Source organism: Gracilinanus agilis, chromosome 1 (genome assembly GCF_016433145.1).
Source record: "Gracilinanus agilis isolate LMUSP501 chromosome 1, AgileGrace, whole genome shotgun sequence".
Classification (NCBI taxonomy): Eukaryota; Metazoa; Chordata; class Mammalia; order Didelphimorphia; family Didelphidae; genus Gracilinanus; species Gracilinanus agilis.
Window position 1 is genome coordinate 55,921,978 of NC_058130.1, and position 18,204 is coordinate 55,940,181.

The following is an 18,204-nucleotide window of genomic DNA, read 5'->3' on the forward strand; positions in this document are numbered from 1 at the left end:
TGGCTGTTGAATGAGCCCACAGTGAACAGTACAAGAGGCTAAGGGTTAAATTGTGAGTTACTGACAGTAAGTGCTGTAAGAGTTCAAAGGAGTAGATAATGAGTAAGATCTGGATGGTCAGAATGATCTCATGGAAGAATTGTGACTTGACTTGGGCCTTAAAGGATGGGAGAGGTTAACAGAAGGCAGTTTTACAGAGATTAACTTCTAATTGTGTATTTGTTTACCCCAATCACTGTTCCCTGGGTCACTTCTATCAGAAGGAGCCCCAGAATATGATGACCCTCTTGGAGAAGCCATAAGGAAAAGTTAGAACTTACACTGAGTGAAACTGAGCCAAAGCAAAATGTCACTGCTCTTGGCTATAGGGTTTATATAGGATATATATATATATATATATATATATATATATATATATATATATATGCGTGTGTGTGTGTGTGTGTGTGTGTAGTTTGCCGTCTCTTCCATTAAATAGGTTCGTGGCTTTGTTTGAACACCTCTCAGAGGAGAATGGGCAGAAGCTTAAAAAGCCTCCTATAGTAAAAATTTTGCACCTGGCTTTTACTCATGTAATTCCAAGTATCCAATTTTGAAACCCACCATACACACCCCAATTCTCTTCCTGTAGAGTGCCCTGCCCTTCCTCTTTTCGCTATCCCCAAAGTTCAACTTTTTTATGGATGAATTTGACCCGTCTGATGGTAAGGGAAGTTCTCACCCCACCTTGAACAGCTGCCTCTGCTGTCAGGAAGAAGGCTGGGTTCATAACTGGAAATGCTGCCTGGAGAGGTGTGTCTCACATTGGCCTTCCTGCCCCAAAGGGTGGCAGTGGTGGATGTCGTTTTGTACCGTAATACTCAAAGTGTCTGAGTTGGGCTGCAGGATCTCGGCAGGAAGTAGTTTTCCACTCTTAGGTACAAACTAGACTCTGGGTAATAGTGAGTAGATTAGAACATCACCACTCATGGCCATTTAGAAGAATAGTCTCCTAAGAATGTGTTTCAGGGCATGGTAAATTTTTATTTAGAATAGGAGAGGAATGAGATGTCCTAGTGAGGAAGGGTTACCAGAAGCCTGAGTGCAATGAATGAGCACCAGGCACCGGAGGAGAAGGGGCAAAAGCAAGTAAAAGGAGCCCAGAAAGGTTTTAGATAGAATATCGGAGCTGGGCAGGAAGAGTAGATACTGAATTGTCCATTGCTTTTATTTTCCAGAGAAGGGTAGTAAGGCCCTGAAAGTAGAAGTAACTTTGCCTGAGGTCACATTGCACCCAAATCCCATGTATTTTTTTGCTATTCCAGTATACAGGACAAATGCTTGTCTTGTTTGCTTCTTGGCCACCTCTGCAAGCCACTAGTGTCGTTCCTTTCTCTGTAGTTCTCCAGAAGGTGCAGGCAGTGTTTCTTATCAATGGATGTCACCCCACTTAGCCTCACCAGGTAATCATTAACCTGGGTTCTGAGCTTGCCCTTACATCCCCCATGAAGGGGATCTTAGATGCAGCACAGCACCCAAGTATGGGGCTGAGCCATGCACTGTTCCTTGGGTTATGGCATTGGAGAGTACAAATGTGCTCATAGTAAATGGGCCTTCGTGCCCAACAAGAATTTGGCTCCATCCTGCCAAGCTATAAACTTCACAGGGGCTCTTCCCTAACTACCATGCACCAAATATAATAACAAAACAAGTTGGCATCGTGCTTCCAGGTTTACAAAGTGCTTTACTGGCATTATCCTGTTTGGTCTCCCTGGACATCAGTCCTGTGAGATGGAGGTAGTACACACTTCCGTATCCCCATTTTATAGAAAATTGAAACTCAGAGGCACAGGTTCAGGTGACATGGTGCCCAAGAGCCAGGATGCAACCTACCAATGGTATGGGCTCCTGACCCCAGATGATCTGGCCAATGCTCCCACTGTTCCCTGCAGACTTCCCCCTAAGACCAGCTCTGTCCTGACTTAAAAAGCTGAGAATTTGTCCCAGGTGACCCCTGCATCCCTTTTCAGCACCTCAGTGTTGTCTTGGTAGTCCGGTTTACCTTTACTGACTCTCATCTTGAGAGGGAAGTTGATAACTGCCTCATAGTGAAGAGTGCTAGCAATCAGGAGGCCTAGAGTCTTCTCCTACCTCTGCCATGAATTCCCTGTATGGCTTTTACATTCCTTCTCTGGGCTTCAGTTTCCCTGAATGTAAAATGAGAAATATTAACCAGGTGATACTTAGAGACTCTCCTGGCTCTCAAAGTCACCATTTGAATTCTAGGAACGTAGTGCAGTCCCTTTCAGGGGCATTTATGTTTTAAAACAGGATCCAGGTAAGGGCAGGAAAATGTGCTTAACCAGAGAAAGCAATTTAACTTAATTTTTAAACAATGAATTAAGCCCTTCCTATGTCCAAAGCATCATGCAGAGTATTGGGGGGATAGATATGTTGGGCCAGGATATGCCTCCCAGAGCACACAGTCTCGCAAAAGGAAGAGACTCAACATGGAAAGCTTTTATCTGCAATTGCTCAGGACAGACCTCTGAGAAGTACAAGCAAAATGCCAAGCACTAAAATGGTAATGGGAGGGTTTCAGGCTTCAGTGCCAGGTCAGTGGGCAGGGGCCATCCTGGTATCCTGTGAGTCACATCCTATAGGCTCCCTTCCTCTCCCTCCTTCTTACCATGTTTGAGGAACAAATGAAGAGGCTCTGGGAAGCTGCCACAGAGTCCCTGAGGAGGGAAGAATGGGAGGAACAGGGAATCTTGGGCTCAGCCCCAAAGCCCTCGAGCCACTGGCCCACATCACATTCCATCCAGGCCACAGAGCCTGATGAGCATCAACTCCTCTCAGAGGCAGGGAGTTCCTGGTGTCAGCCTATCTTCTAGTGCATTACCTACATCTCACTGACTCTCACCTACTGGGCAGCCTCCCCAGCTGACTTTGGGGGAGAACAGTACTTCTCCTCAACCCCTGACATAGCGGCTATCGGCTGGACAGTGCCCCATCTGCCCTCCAGGCACAGTGGTCCAATCCAGTGTGCTACACAGGCAGAAGGTTCTTCAGTGTGTACCTGTCATTCACACATGTATCATAGAAACAACCAAGGCCAGAGCTCCATGGGACCCCAAAGATCATTCAGATAGATTGGGAAGAGCATTCAATTTAAAGGCAGAAGTCTTAGGCTTGAATCTTAGGCAAGTCACCAGAATTTTCTATGCCTCAGTTTCCCCAATTTAAAAAATGTCTGTTAGGCATTAGGCCACAGCAATGAAAAAGTAATAGTCTTTGATTAACTTAAGCAGTCAAGTGATGTAGTGGATGGAGTCCTAGACCTGGTGTCAGGAAGACATGAATTCATATCCTACTTCCTATCCTTACTGGCTGTATGATCTTGGGCAAGTTAGTCTCTGTTGCCTCATCTGCAGAATGGAAATAATAGTACCTATGCCACAAGGCTTTGTGTGAGGATAAAATGGGATAATAATGTACTTTTACAAACATTAAAATAATACATAAATGCTGACTATGTTTATGATGATAACAATTATTATTATGAAGCTAATAAGAACAAATGCAGAGATAAAATAATCCAAGTAATAGAGGCAAAGGAAATCTAGGCTAAATTCTATGAGAAATCTGAAGAGTGATTAGTCTGTGGAGGAGATAATATTTATTTGTTTGCTTGTTTGTTTTTTAAAGCCTTACCTTCCGTCTTGGAGTCAATATTGTGTATTGGCTCCAAGGCAGAAGAGTGGTAAGGGTAGGCAATGGGGGTCAAGTGACTTGCCCAGGGTCACACAGCTGGGAAGTGTCTGAGGCCGGATTTGAACCTAGGACCTCCTGTCTCTAGGCCTGGCTCTCAATCCACTGAGCTACCCAGCTGCCCCCAAGGAGATAATATTTAAGACAAGGACAGATTTCAACAAATGGCCATTGTAGGGTGGCATCTTCCAAATTTGAGGAATGATGTAGGACAAAAGGCTGAGATGGAAAAGGGGCCTAGGAGAATGGGCAGCAGAGAGCCATCTTCTGACTAGATTAGATTCCTAGCAGTTCAGAGACCTGTAGTGTAGACTAACCACTTCTTTTAACAGCCAAAGATGCTGAGGCCAGGAGAGATGTACAAGGCAGAGTGGAGACTGTGGCCTGGGTCTTCTGGCTGGCTCATTCCAGCAGACCCTCAGCTCTCTCCCCAGAGAATTCCTAAACATGTTATTTTCTCATGAGAGAAAAGACAGAAGTGGCAAGTAGCCTGGATATAGCAAGAAGACAGAAGAGCAGTGGGAGGTGCCCAAGCGCCTTGGCTTTTCAGTCAAGCAAGAAGCCTCAGTAGAAGAGAGATGTGCTTCATTCCTATATAAATATAGATTTGAAAGACTAGCCCAGGGGGGTAGGAGGTAGGGTGCTGTATTTACCTTGGCACAGCCTCAGTCCCTAACCCATGGTAGCAAGGTGGAAATGCGTGTGTAAACAGACTGTTCCATTCACATTTGTGCTATGTTGCAACCCATTCTCAGAATTCTGAAAAGCTGTATACGCAGTCAGTGAAGAGATCCCCAGAGAGTTGGGGACACAGTGAGGCCTGGACAGTTCAGAGATCCAGCAAGGCCAGATTCAAATAACAAATCTCCTGGAGTGGAGGCATTGTAAATCCTAGCAAAAAGCCTCCCTTCACTGAAGCTCTTTGGCTGTGCTGCCTTGGGGTCAGTGAGCAGAGGCTTGACTCCTTGTCCTACAGGATATGGGCCTGGAGGCCAGAGGGCATGGTGTTCAAGTTCTCTGCTGCTGACCATGGCCCTGCTCAGGCCAGGTTCCTCAGCTGTACTTTTTCAAGTTGGAAGGGCCCTTGTTGTTGTTGTTGTTTGGTCATGTCCAACTCTTCATGACTCCATGGACCATTGCTATCCAGGGGGTTTTCTTAGCAAGGATACTAGAGTGGTTTGCCATTTCCTTTTCCAGTGGATCCAGTAGATTCCTTTTGGAAGAGCCCTCAGAGGTCATCTACTCAAGCCTTCTCATTTCACAGATGTGGGCACCGACATTTCAGAGACAGGCGGTGACTTGCCTGAGGATGGCAGAAGCAGAGATGGACCCCAGGCCTCCCGCCTCCAAATCCAGGGTTCTTTCCACGACACATACTGTCTCTCCCCTAATGTGCTCTCTAAATGCAAGCTGTGGTTTCTCTTCTATAAAATGTATGGGGCTTGACCTACAGACTCACTAAGGGCCTGTCCATCTAGAGTTCAGGAAACTGGACATCACAAAGGGAATAGGCATTTCCTGTTGCCTGGACCTCTCAGGCAATTCCAATGGAGTGAGGAAAGGGAGGGCAAGTTCTTTGAAGACAGTAAATTAGAGTCCCCCAAATCTCCTCCAGATCTTTGTTCTCCCACATTCAGAGTTACTATGACTGACCCCTTTTGTCTCTAGGGGATTGCTCTGTTCATTTGGGCCAGGGCCCAAGACATAACCGGTCTCCCTCCCCAACCCTGAAACTTTCCTCAGAACCACAGTTTCTCCAGGAAAGAGGGCCAGTTTGGGCATGCTCTAGAGAAGGGTTTTTTAACCTGGGACCCACAGGCCCTACTTGTAGAAGGATTTGAGGGGGATCTGTAAGCTTAGCTGGTTGCATTTTATTCTTATTGAACTCTAATTGAAATTTCCATTGCCTTTAATTATGAACTTTAAAAACGTGATTCTCAGGAGTCCCTAGGTTTCATCAGATTGCCAAAGGGGTCCACAGCATATATAAGGTAAAGAACCCCTGGGCTTTGAGGAACCTTTGGGGAATGTCATTTATGACTACATTTCCTTAGGGCTTCTCCAGATGTCTCTGGGCCAGCACTAGGGACCTGATCTAGCTCTAGGCTAGCCTCTGACTAGGAATCTCCCAGCCAAACCAAGAGCCCCTTTCAGATGGGGCTTGTTCCAGGTTACTGGAGACACACTCCTAGGGAAATAGGAGAAAGAATCAGGGTGTGTCTGTCACCTAAAGATTCAGAAATAGCCCACTTCCCAAGGATTTTCCCACTTTAGCCTCTTAGAGGCTTTATTACCATAGGCATGCTTGACCCCAGTAACCGTGGAGAAAACTGAAGGCCAGAAATTAAATCCTTCATTTATTTATTTATTTATTTATTTGTTTGGGGGATGTTCAAGGTTTTTGGCTTTTTAATATATTTTTTTAATTTTTAAGTATTTCCCCATGTTTACATGATCCATTTTCTTTCCTTCCTCTCTTCCCTCCCCACTCCTGGAGCTAACAAGCAATTCCATTGGGTTACACATGTTATCACTTGATGCTTATTTCTATATCATTCATTTTTGTAACAGAGTAATCTTTTAAAACCAAAACCCCAAATCATGTATCCATATAAACAAGTGATAAATCATATATTTTTCTTATATGTTTCTACTCCCACAGTTCTTTCTCTCAATGTGGATAGCGCTCTTTTTGCTAAGTCCTTTGGGATTGTTCTGGATCATTGCATGGCTACTAGTAGCAAAGTCGTTTACATATGATCATCCTACAGTGTTTCAAACTCTGTGTACAATGTTCTCCTGGTTCTGCTTCTTTCACTCTGCATCAGTTCCTGGAGGTTCTCCTGGAATTTCCAGGTCACATGGAATTTGTCCAGTTCATCATTTCTTAGTATTCCATCACCATCAGATTCCACAATTTGTTCAGCCATTCCCCAATCCATGGACACTCCCTCATTTTCCAATTTTTTGCCACTATAAAAAGTGAGGCTATAAATATTTTTGTACATAAATTTTTCTTTTTTATCTCTTTGGGGGTACAAACCCAGAAGTGGTATGGCTGGACCAAAGGGCAGGCAGTCTTTTAAAGCCCTTTGGGCATAATTCGAAATTTGCCCTCCAGAATGGTTGAATCAATTGACAACTCCATCAACAGTGTATTAGTGTCCCAATTTTGCCACAACCCCTCCAACATTTAAAACTTTCCCTTATAGTCATATTGGCTAATCTGCTAAGTGTGAGATGTTTTGATCTGCAGAAATGAAATCTTTTAAAGAGACACTCAGATGAGCATCCTCTGAAGGTACGGGTTCTAGCTATTCTGTTCAGCTCTTGCCCAGTGTGCTGGGGGCTCTACCCTGTTTAGATCTCTTAGCATTGCCCAGGCACACGTGCAATATTTGAGATAGCCATATCTTCTTTCTCACTGCCACTACATGATATCCTTCCTCCTTTCCTTCTCATGCATCTCGGGGGATATCCTGATAATTCTTCTTGTGTGCATATCACTACTGGTGATATGCCCATGGCTTATTTCCATCTGCCATATATCTCACCATTGACCTTTAGGTCACCCATAGTTGTGATTTTTTGGAAATTTTGTTGTTCTGTAATTTGCAATCATTTAGCATTACTAGAAGAATATTGGTATGTAAAAGATGGCAATTTGGGATCATTGAAAGTGCCAGACCCAGAAGAGTTCTAAGTGGCACAGTGGAAAGAGGGCCAGGCCTGGGAGTCAGGAGGACCTGGGTTCAAAGCTGGCCTCAATCACTTTTTAGCTGTGTGACTGGACAAATCATTTAATCCCATTTGCCTAACCCCTATCCTTCAGTCTTTAGAATTGTCACTAAGTCAGAAAGGTTTTTTTTTCTTTATACCCTTACCTTCCATCTAGGAATCAATACTATGTATTGGCTCCAAGGCAGAAGTGGTAAGGGTGGGCAATGGGGGTTAAGTGACTTGCCCAGGGTCACACAGCTGGGAAGTGTCTGAGGCCAGATTTGAGCCTGGGGCCTCTTGTCTCTGGGCCTGGCTCTCCATCCACTGTGCCACCCTGCTGCCCCTAGAAAGGGTTTTTTTTTTTTTTAAAACCCTTGTACTTCAGTGTATTGTCTCATAGGTGGAAGATTGGTAAGGGTGGGCAATGGGGGTCAAGTGACTTGCCCAGGGTCACACAGCTGGGAAGTGGCTGAGGCCGGGTTTGAACCTAGGACCTCCTGTCTCTAGGCCTGACTCTCACTCCACTGAGCTACCCAGCTGCCCCCTAGAAAGGGTTTTTTAAAAAGGAATAGAAAGTGCCAGACCCAGATGCCATCCAGCCAACTCTTTTATTGCTCTACTCATTTCTCAAGAGCACCGTTTATCCAGAATTGATGTCTTTCTAGACTGAGACTAGTACCTTATCCATTCAGCTCTCCATCACAGTCTGCACGTTAAACATTCATAGATAGCAGATTTAGGGACCTAAGGTCCTCTAGTCTAACCCCTTCATTTGACAGATGAGGAAACTAAGGCTCAGGAAAGTTGAAGAGGCTTGGCTTCAGTAGTTTTCCCACTTCACTCCATGCCTTCTTACCTACCTGTCATTCCCCTTTATGCCAACTGCTGGGTCCAACTCTGTTGAGTGATTGGGCATTTGATTTAGGAAACCTTAAAGTAATCGTCACAGGAGCCAGTGGCATGGAGGGCCTGCCCACCTTTGAGGGGCCTGACCCTGGGCGTCATTCCTGATCAAGGCAATTATTTCCACCCTGTTTTATGCCTTACTGGCTAATGCATATTGATATTCAGAATATGGCAGAGCAAAGTCTTGTACTACAGAATCTTGTAGAATTGGAAGGCCCCTTGTTGGAGTAAAGGTAGACGAACTTCATTTTATTCTACAGGGTCAAATAGTCTTTTCTAACTACAAACAATAAAGCATGATTTGGGGCCCTTCCTGCATCTTTTATTCAGTGTTGTGACTGAAGATATGGTTTGCTACAGACTGTCATTTGTAAAAGCCTACCTATTTCCCTTCTCATATTTTCATTGAGAATTCCCTAAGTACCTATCTAGATCAGCCTTTTTTTTAACATCTGCTTTTATTTTCAATTTTCAATTCTCTCTTTCCTTCCCCCCTCCCCCATTAATGAGAAGGCAAGAAAACAAAACCCATCTGAGAATGTAGAGTCATGAGATTCTCGAAGGTTCTAGAGAGATCCCAAAAAAGTAAGCACATGAGTCAGTGGTTACTGATGTGCTCCCAATTGCCTGTGTTTGGTAGTAAAACCATCAGTGATCATCCCCCCTCTCCCCCCATTATCTAACCCAATTTCAGACATCTTGAGAATCCATCACTTCATGTCTTCAAAACGTTGTCACCTTCAACATGGATTTTCTTTTTCTGATCTCGGTCTGCTTCCGCAGCCCACCTTCCTCAGAACCATCTCCAACTCCTCAGGAGCACCTCCAGGACTGAGATGTGGAAACCCAAATAGGGTCATTCCATTGTTAAGGATGAAGTAAATGAGTTTTTTTCTAGAAATGCTGACAGAGCTGTTCTGGGTTTCCTTTCTCCACTGTCCAGTTTCTCTTACCGGGTTCTTAGAATGAGGCGGCCTAAATCCAGGTTTTCTGCCAACCTGTTTGTCCCTGGACTGTTTGTCACTGCTTTTTGAAGCACTAGACCTCCGAATCTTCCATCTTCCTTTCCTGCACTCCTCAGGACTAGGAGCAGAAGAAGCCCTCCTCTGGGAGGAGATCCTCAAGGCAATGTGCCTTGTGCCTCAGGCAGCGGGGGGCAAGCCTGCCCTCTGAGGCTCTGCCCACCTCAGTTCTATGGGGCAGGGCTGGAAGGGAGGAGGCCCAGCTTGAGGCAAGTGATGAGCTCTTCCTTACTTCAGTTGCCCAGCTTTGTGGGTCGCAGTCTCTTGGCAGAGAGGCTGCAGGGGTTGGCCATTTCCTTCTCCAGCTCACAATACAGATGAGGAAATGGAGGCCAGCAGAGGGAGGGGACTTGCCCAAGGTCACATTTGAACTCAGATCTTCTCAATTCCAAACCCAACACTCTAACCATCGAGCCACTTGGCTACCCCATCAGGGAAGGAACATTCTGCCTCAGCATTCTTCGTCCTTTTTGGGCCCCCACCGAAGGCAGCGCCAGCCTCCTCCCTGGGTTTCTCTGCTGGACACATGGGGGCCTGTATTTGGAACCACATTTTGTTGGAAATGGAAGGGGAGAGGGTTGAGCCTGTGCTGCCGCTGAGCAGCCCCCTCTGCCCTCGGGGCTGGATGGGCAGGCAGGCTGGAGTCCCTGCTGGCAAGTGGCCAGGGAAGGCCTGCAGGGCTGCGAAGGTCAAGCAAGAAGGAATCCGTCCTGGTCCTGGTGGGGGCTAAGGCTCGTGACCCACCCTAGCACAAGCAGATGGGGGCAGGCAGAGCGCTCTAGAACCCGGCTTGGAAAAGGGCAAGAGTGGAGGCCGGAAAACCTTGGAGGCGGCTGTGAGCATGAGGACATCGAGAGCTGCGAGTGCCCAAAGCAGTGAGGCCCGCCGGACAAGCTGCACATGGGGAGAGCAGAAGAGTTCAGGCAGCGCCGCGAGCTCAGGAAGCAGCTCCCAAGAATAGGATGGAGCGGCAGAAGGACACTTGAACCCAGGACCTCCCCCTCTCTGGGCCTGACTCTCCCCTGAGCCTACGAGCTGCCCCTTGATTTAGTTTTAAAATGGAATATGATCCAGGGCAGCTCGGTGGCCCAATGGATAACGTGCTAGGCCTGGAGTCAGGAAGACCCAAGTTCAAATGTGGCCTCAGACACTGCCCAGCTGCGAGACCCCGGAAGTCCCTTCACCCCCACTGCCTAGCCCTTATGGCTCTTCTGTCTTAGGACTGATACTAAGACAGAAAGGAAGCATTTCCCCCAAATAAACAGACAATCCATCCAGCCTCTCGGTGCCTTCTTTCCAGTCTAGGATGCTCATAGCTCCTTTTTATGTGACTCGAGAGCTTACAAAGCACTTTCCTCACAACAATAGGGAGTAAAGGTCATTCGAGGCCCCGTGGCCGGAGCCTGGACAGGGAACTGGGCTCTGCGGCCTTCGTCCTCACTCAGGAGGTGCTGCCGTCAGCCACATGTACTGGGGGCCTCCCAGATAGAATATGAACGGTTGAGGAAATAGTGGTTACAAGAGGGAGAAAGTGCTGAGGGCACAGAGAGTCAAGGGAGGCTGCCCAGGGGAGGCAGGCCGGGGAGAGGAAGGGAGGGCGTTCAGACAGTGCTGGTGACCATGTGGGAAGCGGAGGTGGGAAGTCCTGGATAGGAAGCAGGTAGCACGTGGTCACCTTCCCCCACACACACACCCTCAGGAACTTCTTGGCTCCTATTTGGTTTAATTTCATGCCCTTTTAGGATCTGTTTGGCTCCCCTTTTTATTTTTTCAAAGCAAGACTGGATTCTTTTTTTTTTTTCTTTAGACATCAAAAAATCCCATTTTGAACCCAAGACTTGCTTGTTGAATTGACTCAGAAGCCATTGGCTTTCCCCAAGCTGAGTAACCCTTTGCCTTCTCCTTGCAGATCTGGGACATGAGTGACGATGACACCATCTGAAGCAAGGACCGACTCCTGGTGGCCTCCATCTCCCTGCCTGGCCTGCTTCCCCCCCAGCCCCAGCTGGTGTCTGCAGTGGGTGCGCCCTCTGGGCCTCGAGCTAGACTGTGGGCTCTGGGAGCTCGAATCCTCCCCACCTCTGCGTCCTAACTTCCTTTGGAGATGAGGTTTTTGCAGACAAACGCTTGCTCGTTGTGTATCTTCTGCGCTGACTCATGGTCACGCGCACACCTGCTTCATGTAATAGGCAGTTTCCATTTTTCTCCTTCACTTTTCCCATCCCTCCTGGGCTGCTTTGCTTTGGAATTTCCGCGCTGTAGGGCTTTGATCCCTTCCCTCAATCTTCCATTTGTCCTTCACCTTGGGAAATAGTTGCTATCCAAAGTACTGGGGATCCCCCCAGGAGGGGAGAACTGGTTACTCTGCAGGAGGAAAACAGCCCTGGCCTAAGGTCCGAGCGGCTCTGGTTTGCAGCCTTAAGAAAAGGCCTGGACAAAAACAGAAATAGATCCCTTTGGGCATTGTGACCCACTTTAGAGAACAATGCCCTGCCCCCTTCTCATTCCTTCCTTTTAGCAAGCCCGGCTGTCCGTGATGCCGTTTGGGAAGAGAATGTTCACACTATACTCTTGTTCCTTGTAGAATACCTGGGGGAACCCCCTGAGCAGGCGAGGAGGGTACGGAAACCCACCTGCCTCCCTCTTCTCTTGGACCAGGAGTTCTAGTGTTCTCCCAGACCCCATGGGTTTGGCTTAAGGTGCCCAGAACCAGTGATTGTGTTCAAGGAGACTTTCCCTGAGGGTCCTCGGAGCCCACCCTGGGCCAAAAGCACAGCAATAACACTTTCCCCAATAGGGCCTTCTTACCCTCATCTCTGCCAGTGTGTACAGCACAGCACCCACAATGCCCTAAGAGGGCAATACAGGGATGGAAAGCCATTTCTGCCACTCTCTCGATGGAAAAGCTTGCCAACAGCGAGCCAGTTCCCATGGGTGCTGTCCCAGACCTTTGACCTGGCCTGCTCTCCTCTCTCCCCCTGATTCCAAGGCAGTAAAGGCCAGAGACAAACCTGTGGGCATTCCATAGCACAGTCCTCACCAGCAAGCTCTGATCATAGCAAGCCCTTTTATCCCTCAGTTTCCTAATCTGTGAAATGAAGGGGCTGGGCTTGGCGAGCTAGTTCTTAAGTCCCGGCCAGCTCCAGCAGTCCTTGTGGCCAGTATAACTGGCCTTGAGCCTCTGTCCTGTGGGCAGGCTCACCCAGTGAGAGAGAAGCCCATGGACGTCGACTCTAGGCGGCTTCATCCCCGAGCCCTGGTCCAGAGAAGCAAGCTAGCCTGGCACCGGGTAAAGAAGGGGCCTGGGGAGGGCAGGGCAGCGCCACCCGGTGCAATGAAAGCCATATGAATGAGTGCAAGCGGGATTAAAGTGAGCTAGCAGAGCCCTGTGTGCTGGTTTCGTTCATTGCTGGCCCAGCTGGCATTCTCTGCTCCTCACTTCTCTTGTGGGCTGTGTGCTTCCAGGTGACTCAACGGCCCAGATCCCGTCACTCCACGCCTGCCTCTCCCTTCCCAACCCACAACCAGGCATCCACCTACCTTCCCCTTCTCTGGGAAAGTGGAGATTCTTCTCCCACAGCTGGATTTGTTTCTCTCTAAAAAGTCACTTCTTGATCAAGGTGGCTTCCTTGGAAGGATCAGACACATTTGTGGGTAGACTGTGTGTCCCCTGGGGTGATGTCTGTGAGCCCACTGCCCAAAGGACCAGGGAGGGGGGAAGGGAAGCCCCCAATATGGGGGTCTCTGCTCAAAGGAGATCCTCGTCTGATGCATTTTGAGGCGCTCAGCCACAGGGAGAATGGTGCCAGCTGGGGAGCTCTGCCAGGGGGCCTCCTACCAGGGGATCAGGGTGAAACAAGTGCAAGATGGGCTTGTCCTCCTGAAATTGTTTTCAAATGACAGCCTTCAGACTGCATCACCAGGCCAACAGTGAGGCAAGTCCTTGGGCCCCGGAAGCCCATCTGCACCCAGAATGGCCTCTCCAACATTGTCACACAGCCCTGACGCTTCCCTCAGTGGCACAGTGGACATTCGTCATAGAGGAAGGCAGAAGATGTTAATTGAGGGCATGCCTGGGGTCAGGACGACGTCTTTCCGGACTGACTCAAGAAAGGAGGAATGAGGGGAGGGAAAGGCAAGCGGCGTTTGCTAAGCGCTTTTATCAGCCGGGCTCTCAGCTCGCTAGTGTCTGCCCATTCCAGAAGCCTCCTTTGGCCTCCCGGCCACCCTAGGACGCGGGTGCCATCATTATCCCCCTCTAAGCACCGAGGAGGCGAGGCAGGCAGCAGTGACTTGCCCGGGCTGGCACAGCTAGGAAGTGTCTGAACCCCCTCTCAAACAGTCTTCCCGACCCCTGCGGCCCCCAGCTGCTGCCCCCCAGCTTTCACAACTCAAGGAGGCAAGCCAGGATCTCCTTGTGTTTTGGTTCCCATCAAGCACCAGCTGGGCAACCCCAGAACAGGCATTAGCCTGCCGGCAAGCATTCAGCGCAATATTGGCTGCTAAGTGGCCACTGATCAGGACATACACAGATGCCCTTTGTGTCCACCATGTATTCCCATCCAAGGGTTTGTCGGAGATCAGGTCATCGCGGGGGCACGGAGGCTGTATCGGGGGACCCACAGCCCTACGCCATCGTCCGTGCAGTGTTTTGGATGACGGTGGTGAACAGCCCCGGAGGAAGCTTTGGTAACCCTGTGGCCCAGCTGCGCCCTGCATGATCTTGGATCTAGGCACGGGCACTTTCCCTCCCTCGGGCACTTAGGAAAATGATTTTGCAAACACTGTAAAACAGAGAGGCAAAGGAAAGGCCTCCAAGGAGCAGCCAGTCACCAGAGAAGCCCAGGGTGACCCAGAGAAGACAAAGGAACGTCACTCCTGCTTGGCTGGAGGCCCCATGGGAGAACGTGTCCCAAGGGGGCCTGCCCTGTCAGCGTCAAGAGCCCAGCCAGGCTGAAGCTCAGTGAATTGGCCCCTGGATGACCCAGCTAGTCCTGCCCAGACTTGGCCCTCTGACTGCCAAATCAAGGATCAGGATATTATCGTTGCTAGAAACCCCATCCTCAGGCTCATTTCTCTGGCTAACAGGGCGCTGTCATTTCATTGTTTAAGAAAAGATTTCTATTTTAGAAGTGAGGTGGCTCTGGGGCTTGCTCACCTTCATTGTCACATCACAGCCTTTCTTGGGCACCTCGAGAGAATTCCATTCCATGCTCTCAACCCAAGGATCTAAGACAAACTCCTGGCCTGCTGCACACGTGAACTGGCTTGGGGAGAAGGGGCTGGCAGCAGTGTGGGGGAGCCGAGCCTTCAGGCCAGAGCACGAGGGACACCCGTTGGGTGGCTACTCTCATGGTCCAGACTCCAAGTTATGTCGGTATGGATCAAAGGCCGACGATATATTACAGGGTTTTAACTTTTTTCTAATGGGCAGATCCTTCTGGTAGGGTATTGGTAGCTGCAAAGTGGCGAATGTATCAAAATTCTTTTTAGGAGGATTAAAAAAGTCAGGAGTGATGCAGGCTGCCATCAAATCTGGACCAACTATGCCCATTGCCTGCGAAGTCACTGAGGGTGCCCCCTTGGCATGGTTGGACACCAGCCAAAGCCCTTTTGTATGGCATTTGTGGATCCATCACTTAGCCCAGTGCTTGGCACATCCCAAGTGCTTAGTAAATAGATGGCTTCCCTACCTATTGGTCCATCCAAAGGCAGCACCACATCTCCCTTCCAAGCCTTTGGTTTGAGCCAAAAGAACAAGGTTTGCAGAGCCTGAGTAGGGGTGAGGGAGTTCTTAAAGGTCTTTTCTGTGTCATGGACCCCCTCTGGCAGGCTGGTGAGGGCAACAACAAACCTCCAAAGGATGTTTTTAAATGCACAAAAAGGAAACCAACCCAACTGACACAGCTATCAAAACATTAAAAAACACAACAAAGCCACGTTCCTGGACCCCAGGTTAGGCGCTTCTTCTGGCACTTTTTAAGGCTTACAGAAGCACTGTGAGCTCTCCCGCTTGATCATCCCATCGTCTCCTTGCTGGTACCGTGGCCTTGGGAGGCTCCTCCCGTGTGTGCTACGGGGTAAGGTCGGGGGTGCCCTCTCTGGGAGGCAGAGCCTTTCCGAGGGCTGGCAGCTGCCAACATAGGCCTGAGCAGATCCTCAGGATGCCGGAGGTATCCTTCCCACCCCATGGCAGCCGATCATCCCCCTCTCCCATTCCCAGAAGTGACTTCAAGCAAGTAGAATCGGAAACAAGCGTGTGGTTTTAAGAGCACTTTATTGTTCTTTAAGGCTACTTTTAAGTACAAAAAAAGATGGCCTGCCAAACCTTTTTTTTTTTTCTTCTTCATTCAGGTGAAACAGGCCACAGAGAATGGTATATTACAGATTTACAAACATGGAGAGAATGGTCCAGAATGAACTGCAGATAGCTCAGCTTGGTGAAGAAACTTCACTGTGCTTTTTCTAGATCAGGGAGCTCATTCCTTCCCCATGAAATGTTAGGTTCCCCTCTCCCCACGCTGCTCGGTCAGAGCATTTGGGCCAGGCTCGTCCCATCCCATTCAATCTGTCCCATCCCACCTGTGTCTAGACCTATCGCAGATAAGTCATCGCCTCAGGGACCCAGCTCATATTGACACTGTTTGCTTTCCTGGTCTTCACCACGTTGTTGTTCCAGAAATGTCATTAGGAGTCACACTGTCCACAGAATCCATCTACAGTGTTAGTATTTCCTGTTACAACACTCAGTAGCCTGTAGCGATAAACTAGTGGCTATTAATGCAGATGCGGTGTTCTCATAGAATAACTGTGTTCCTGCACTTTGACTGTTATCACAGACAACTCTAAAACAAAAAAAGATCAACTTTTTTCTCCAAACAAACAAAAAAATGAATGATTACAATAGGAAAGGGAAAAATTAAATAGCTACATATCATTAACAAATTAATTGTTCCTCAAAAAATACCTACAAATTTCTCTGTACATTCTTTACGCACAGCGTAATGATGGTCTTAAAGTTCCCTATATAAAAAAAAAAGTGTTCTCAACGGTTTTCCTACAGAGAGTAGGGGCCTGAATGCCAAAGCAAGGAAGCATCGACTACCAGAAAGGCGGTAGCGAAATGTACGGGAAGTGGGGGGCAGGGGGCAGAGTTGGGGTGCAGAGAGAGACACTCCTTCAAAAAAACAAAACCAGCAATAAGGACAGCGACGCTACCTCCCTACAGATGCAAGTGAGAGCTGAGCCTCTCTTCGTCCCACCCTGCACCCTTTCCAAATTCAACAGCTCCACTTCAGGCTCCTCCAACCGAAAACAAGTGATGATGGCCCCAGTGCGAGGGCACGAGTTGTGCCGTCACCATACAACTCAGCAGCAGCTTCCTAGCGTGCCCTGGGTCTGGCCAGGTGACCCAGGATCCGAGGCTCCTGATGGAACCACACTGGGGGAGACTGGAATGTCGTACGGGAAGGGGGGGGGGTGTCATTTAATAAGAAAAATAAAGAGAAGCTGCTGTCACTTCCACAGCCGTGGTGTTTGCCATGCTTTCCTCTTTCCCTAATTTCTAGTTAGTAGCTATTAATATAGCAAATGAGAATAAATGCAGTAATAACTGTATAAAGTCTTCTAATGGAGGAATGTACATTGCCTTGGCCCAGGCTTACGAGTAAGCACAAAAACATCGCTTCACAGATTGTCCATAATCTGTTGTTCAGCCAAGAGAGTTGGAAGGGAGCAGTTTCTGCATCTAGGGGAGTTTGAGGACAAATCCTGAAGCCTCAGGAAGCAAATCTGTCGAAAGCACAGAACGCTGCGCAAAAACTGATGACGTCGGCCCTGGGCAAACCCGGGACGACCGTCTGCCGGAGCGCTCTGCTCAGGAGGCCCGTCCGGGGCCAGCTGTGAGTAAAGTGAATACCAAATACAAAAATCTTCGAGTACAACTGTACCAGCAGTGAGTATATCTAGGACTGTAACTGACAAAAATAAACTAATTCTGAACAGAAGCTAGTAAGTATTATGGTTTTAAAACTGTCTATACATTAATAGATACCAGCTATTTTTTTTCCATAAAACATGCATCTTTTAAAGCACTATTGAACCCTCCAACCTCAGCTCTAGTCTAACAAACTGCAGTGTTTAGAAAAAATAAAATGCCCGTGTTCGGTCGAGTAATGCAGTCCAGTTGCAAGCACCAAGCACCTGAAAACTAGAGAGAAAGACCTATAACCTGTATGAGACTTCCCCTTCCAAGCGGTTTTGTTGAAATAAAAAAGAGAGAGAGAGAGAGAATACACACACCAATGGACAGAAACATCATTCTTAAACCTTTGTTTTCAGCAATTTGCCCTCAGAATACTAGCATCTTGCCTAAAGTTGCCAGGCAACTAGTCCTCCTCCAATAGTGCAAATCATACGTGACAGTTCTTTTCAAGTATATACATACAAAATGACTGAACGAAGAAAGCAATGGGAGCAACCACAAGTCTAGTCTCAAGAAGCTAATTGAAAGCACAAAGCATTTTGGGTCAACCACCTGTCATCATGGCTTTCAGTGAGCGAGCGAGCGAGCCGCGCGTGCGCATTGCAGATTTCGGTTCCTTTCAGAGGGTCGGCAGACCTGCATCAGAGGTTTCTTTGGTAACTGAGGCAGGAAGTAAGGATGCTACATTATAGGGATGTTTCACACGTAGTTCCTGCTATCATGTTTGAGGGCACCCTTGTACAAATACCAAGCAAGTACAAAAAGAGAGAGAGAGAGAGAGAGAGAGAGAGAGAGAGAGAGAGAGAGAGAGAGAGAGAGAGA

General features: G+C 48.1%; 1 protein-coding gene across 1 annotated transcript in view; it reads left to right on the forward strand.

Moving 5' to 3' along the window:
- The window catches only part of ATG7 (autophagy related 7), a 248,572-nt gene extending 235,790 nt beyond the window's left edge, over window positions 1-12,782 (forward strand). The window contains exon 19 of the mRNA XM_044665944.1: window positions 11,308-12,782. Coding sequence (XP_044521879.1) covers window positions 11,308-11,340 — 33 coding nt within the window. The 3' untranslated portion in view covers window positions 11,341-12,782. The remainder of the gene's footprint in view (window positions 1-11,307) is intronic.
- Window positions 12,783-18,204: the final 5,422 nt, after the last annotated feature.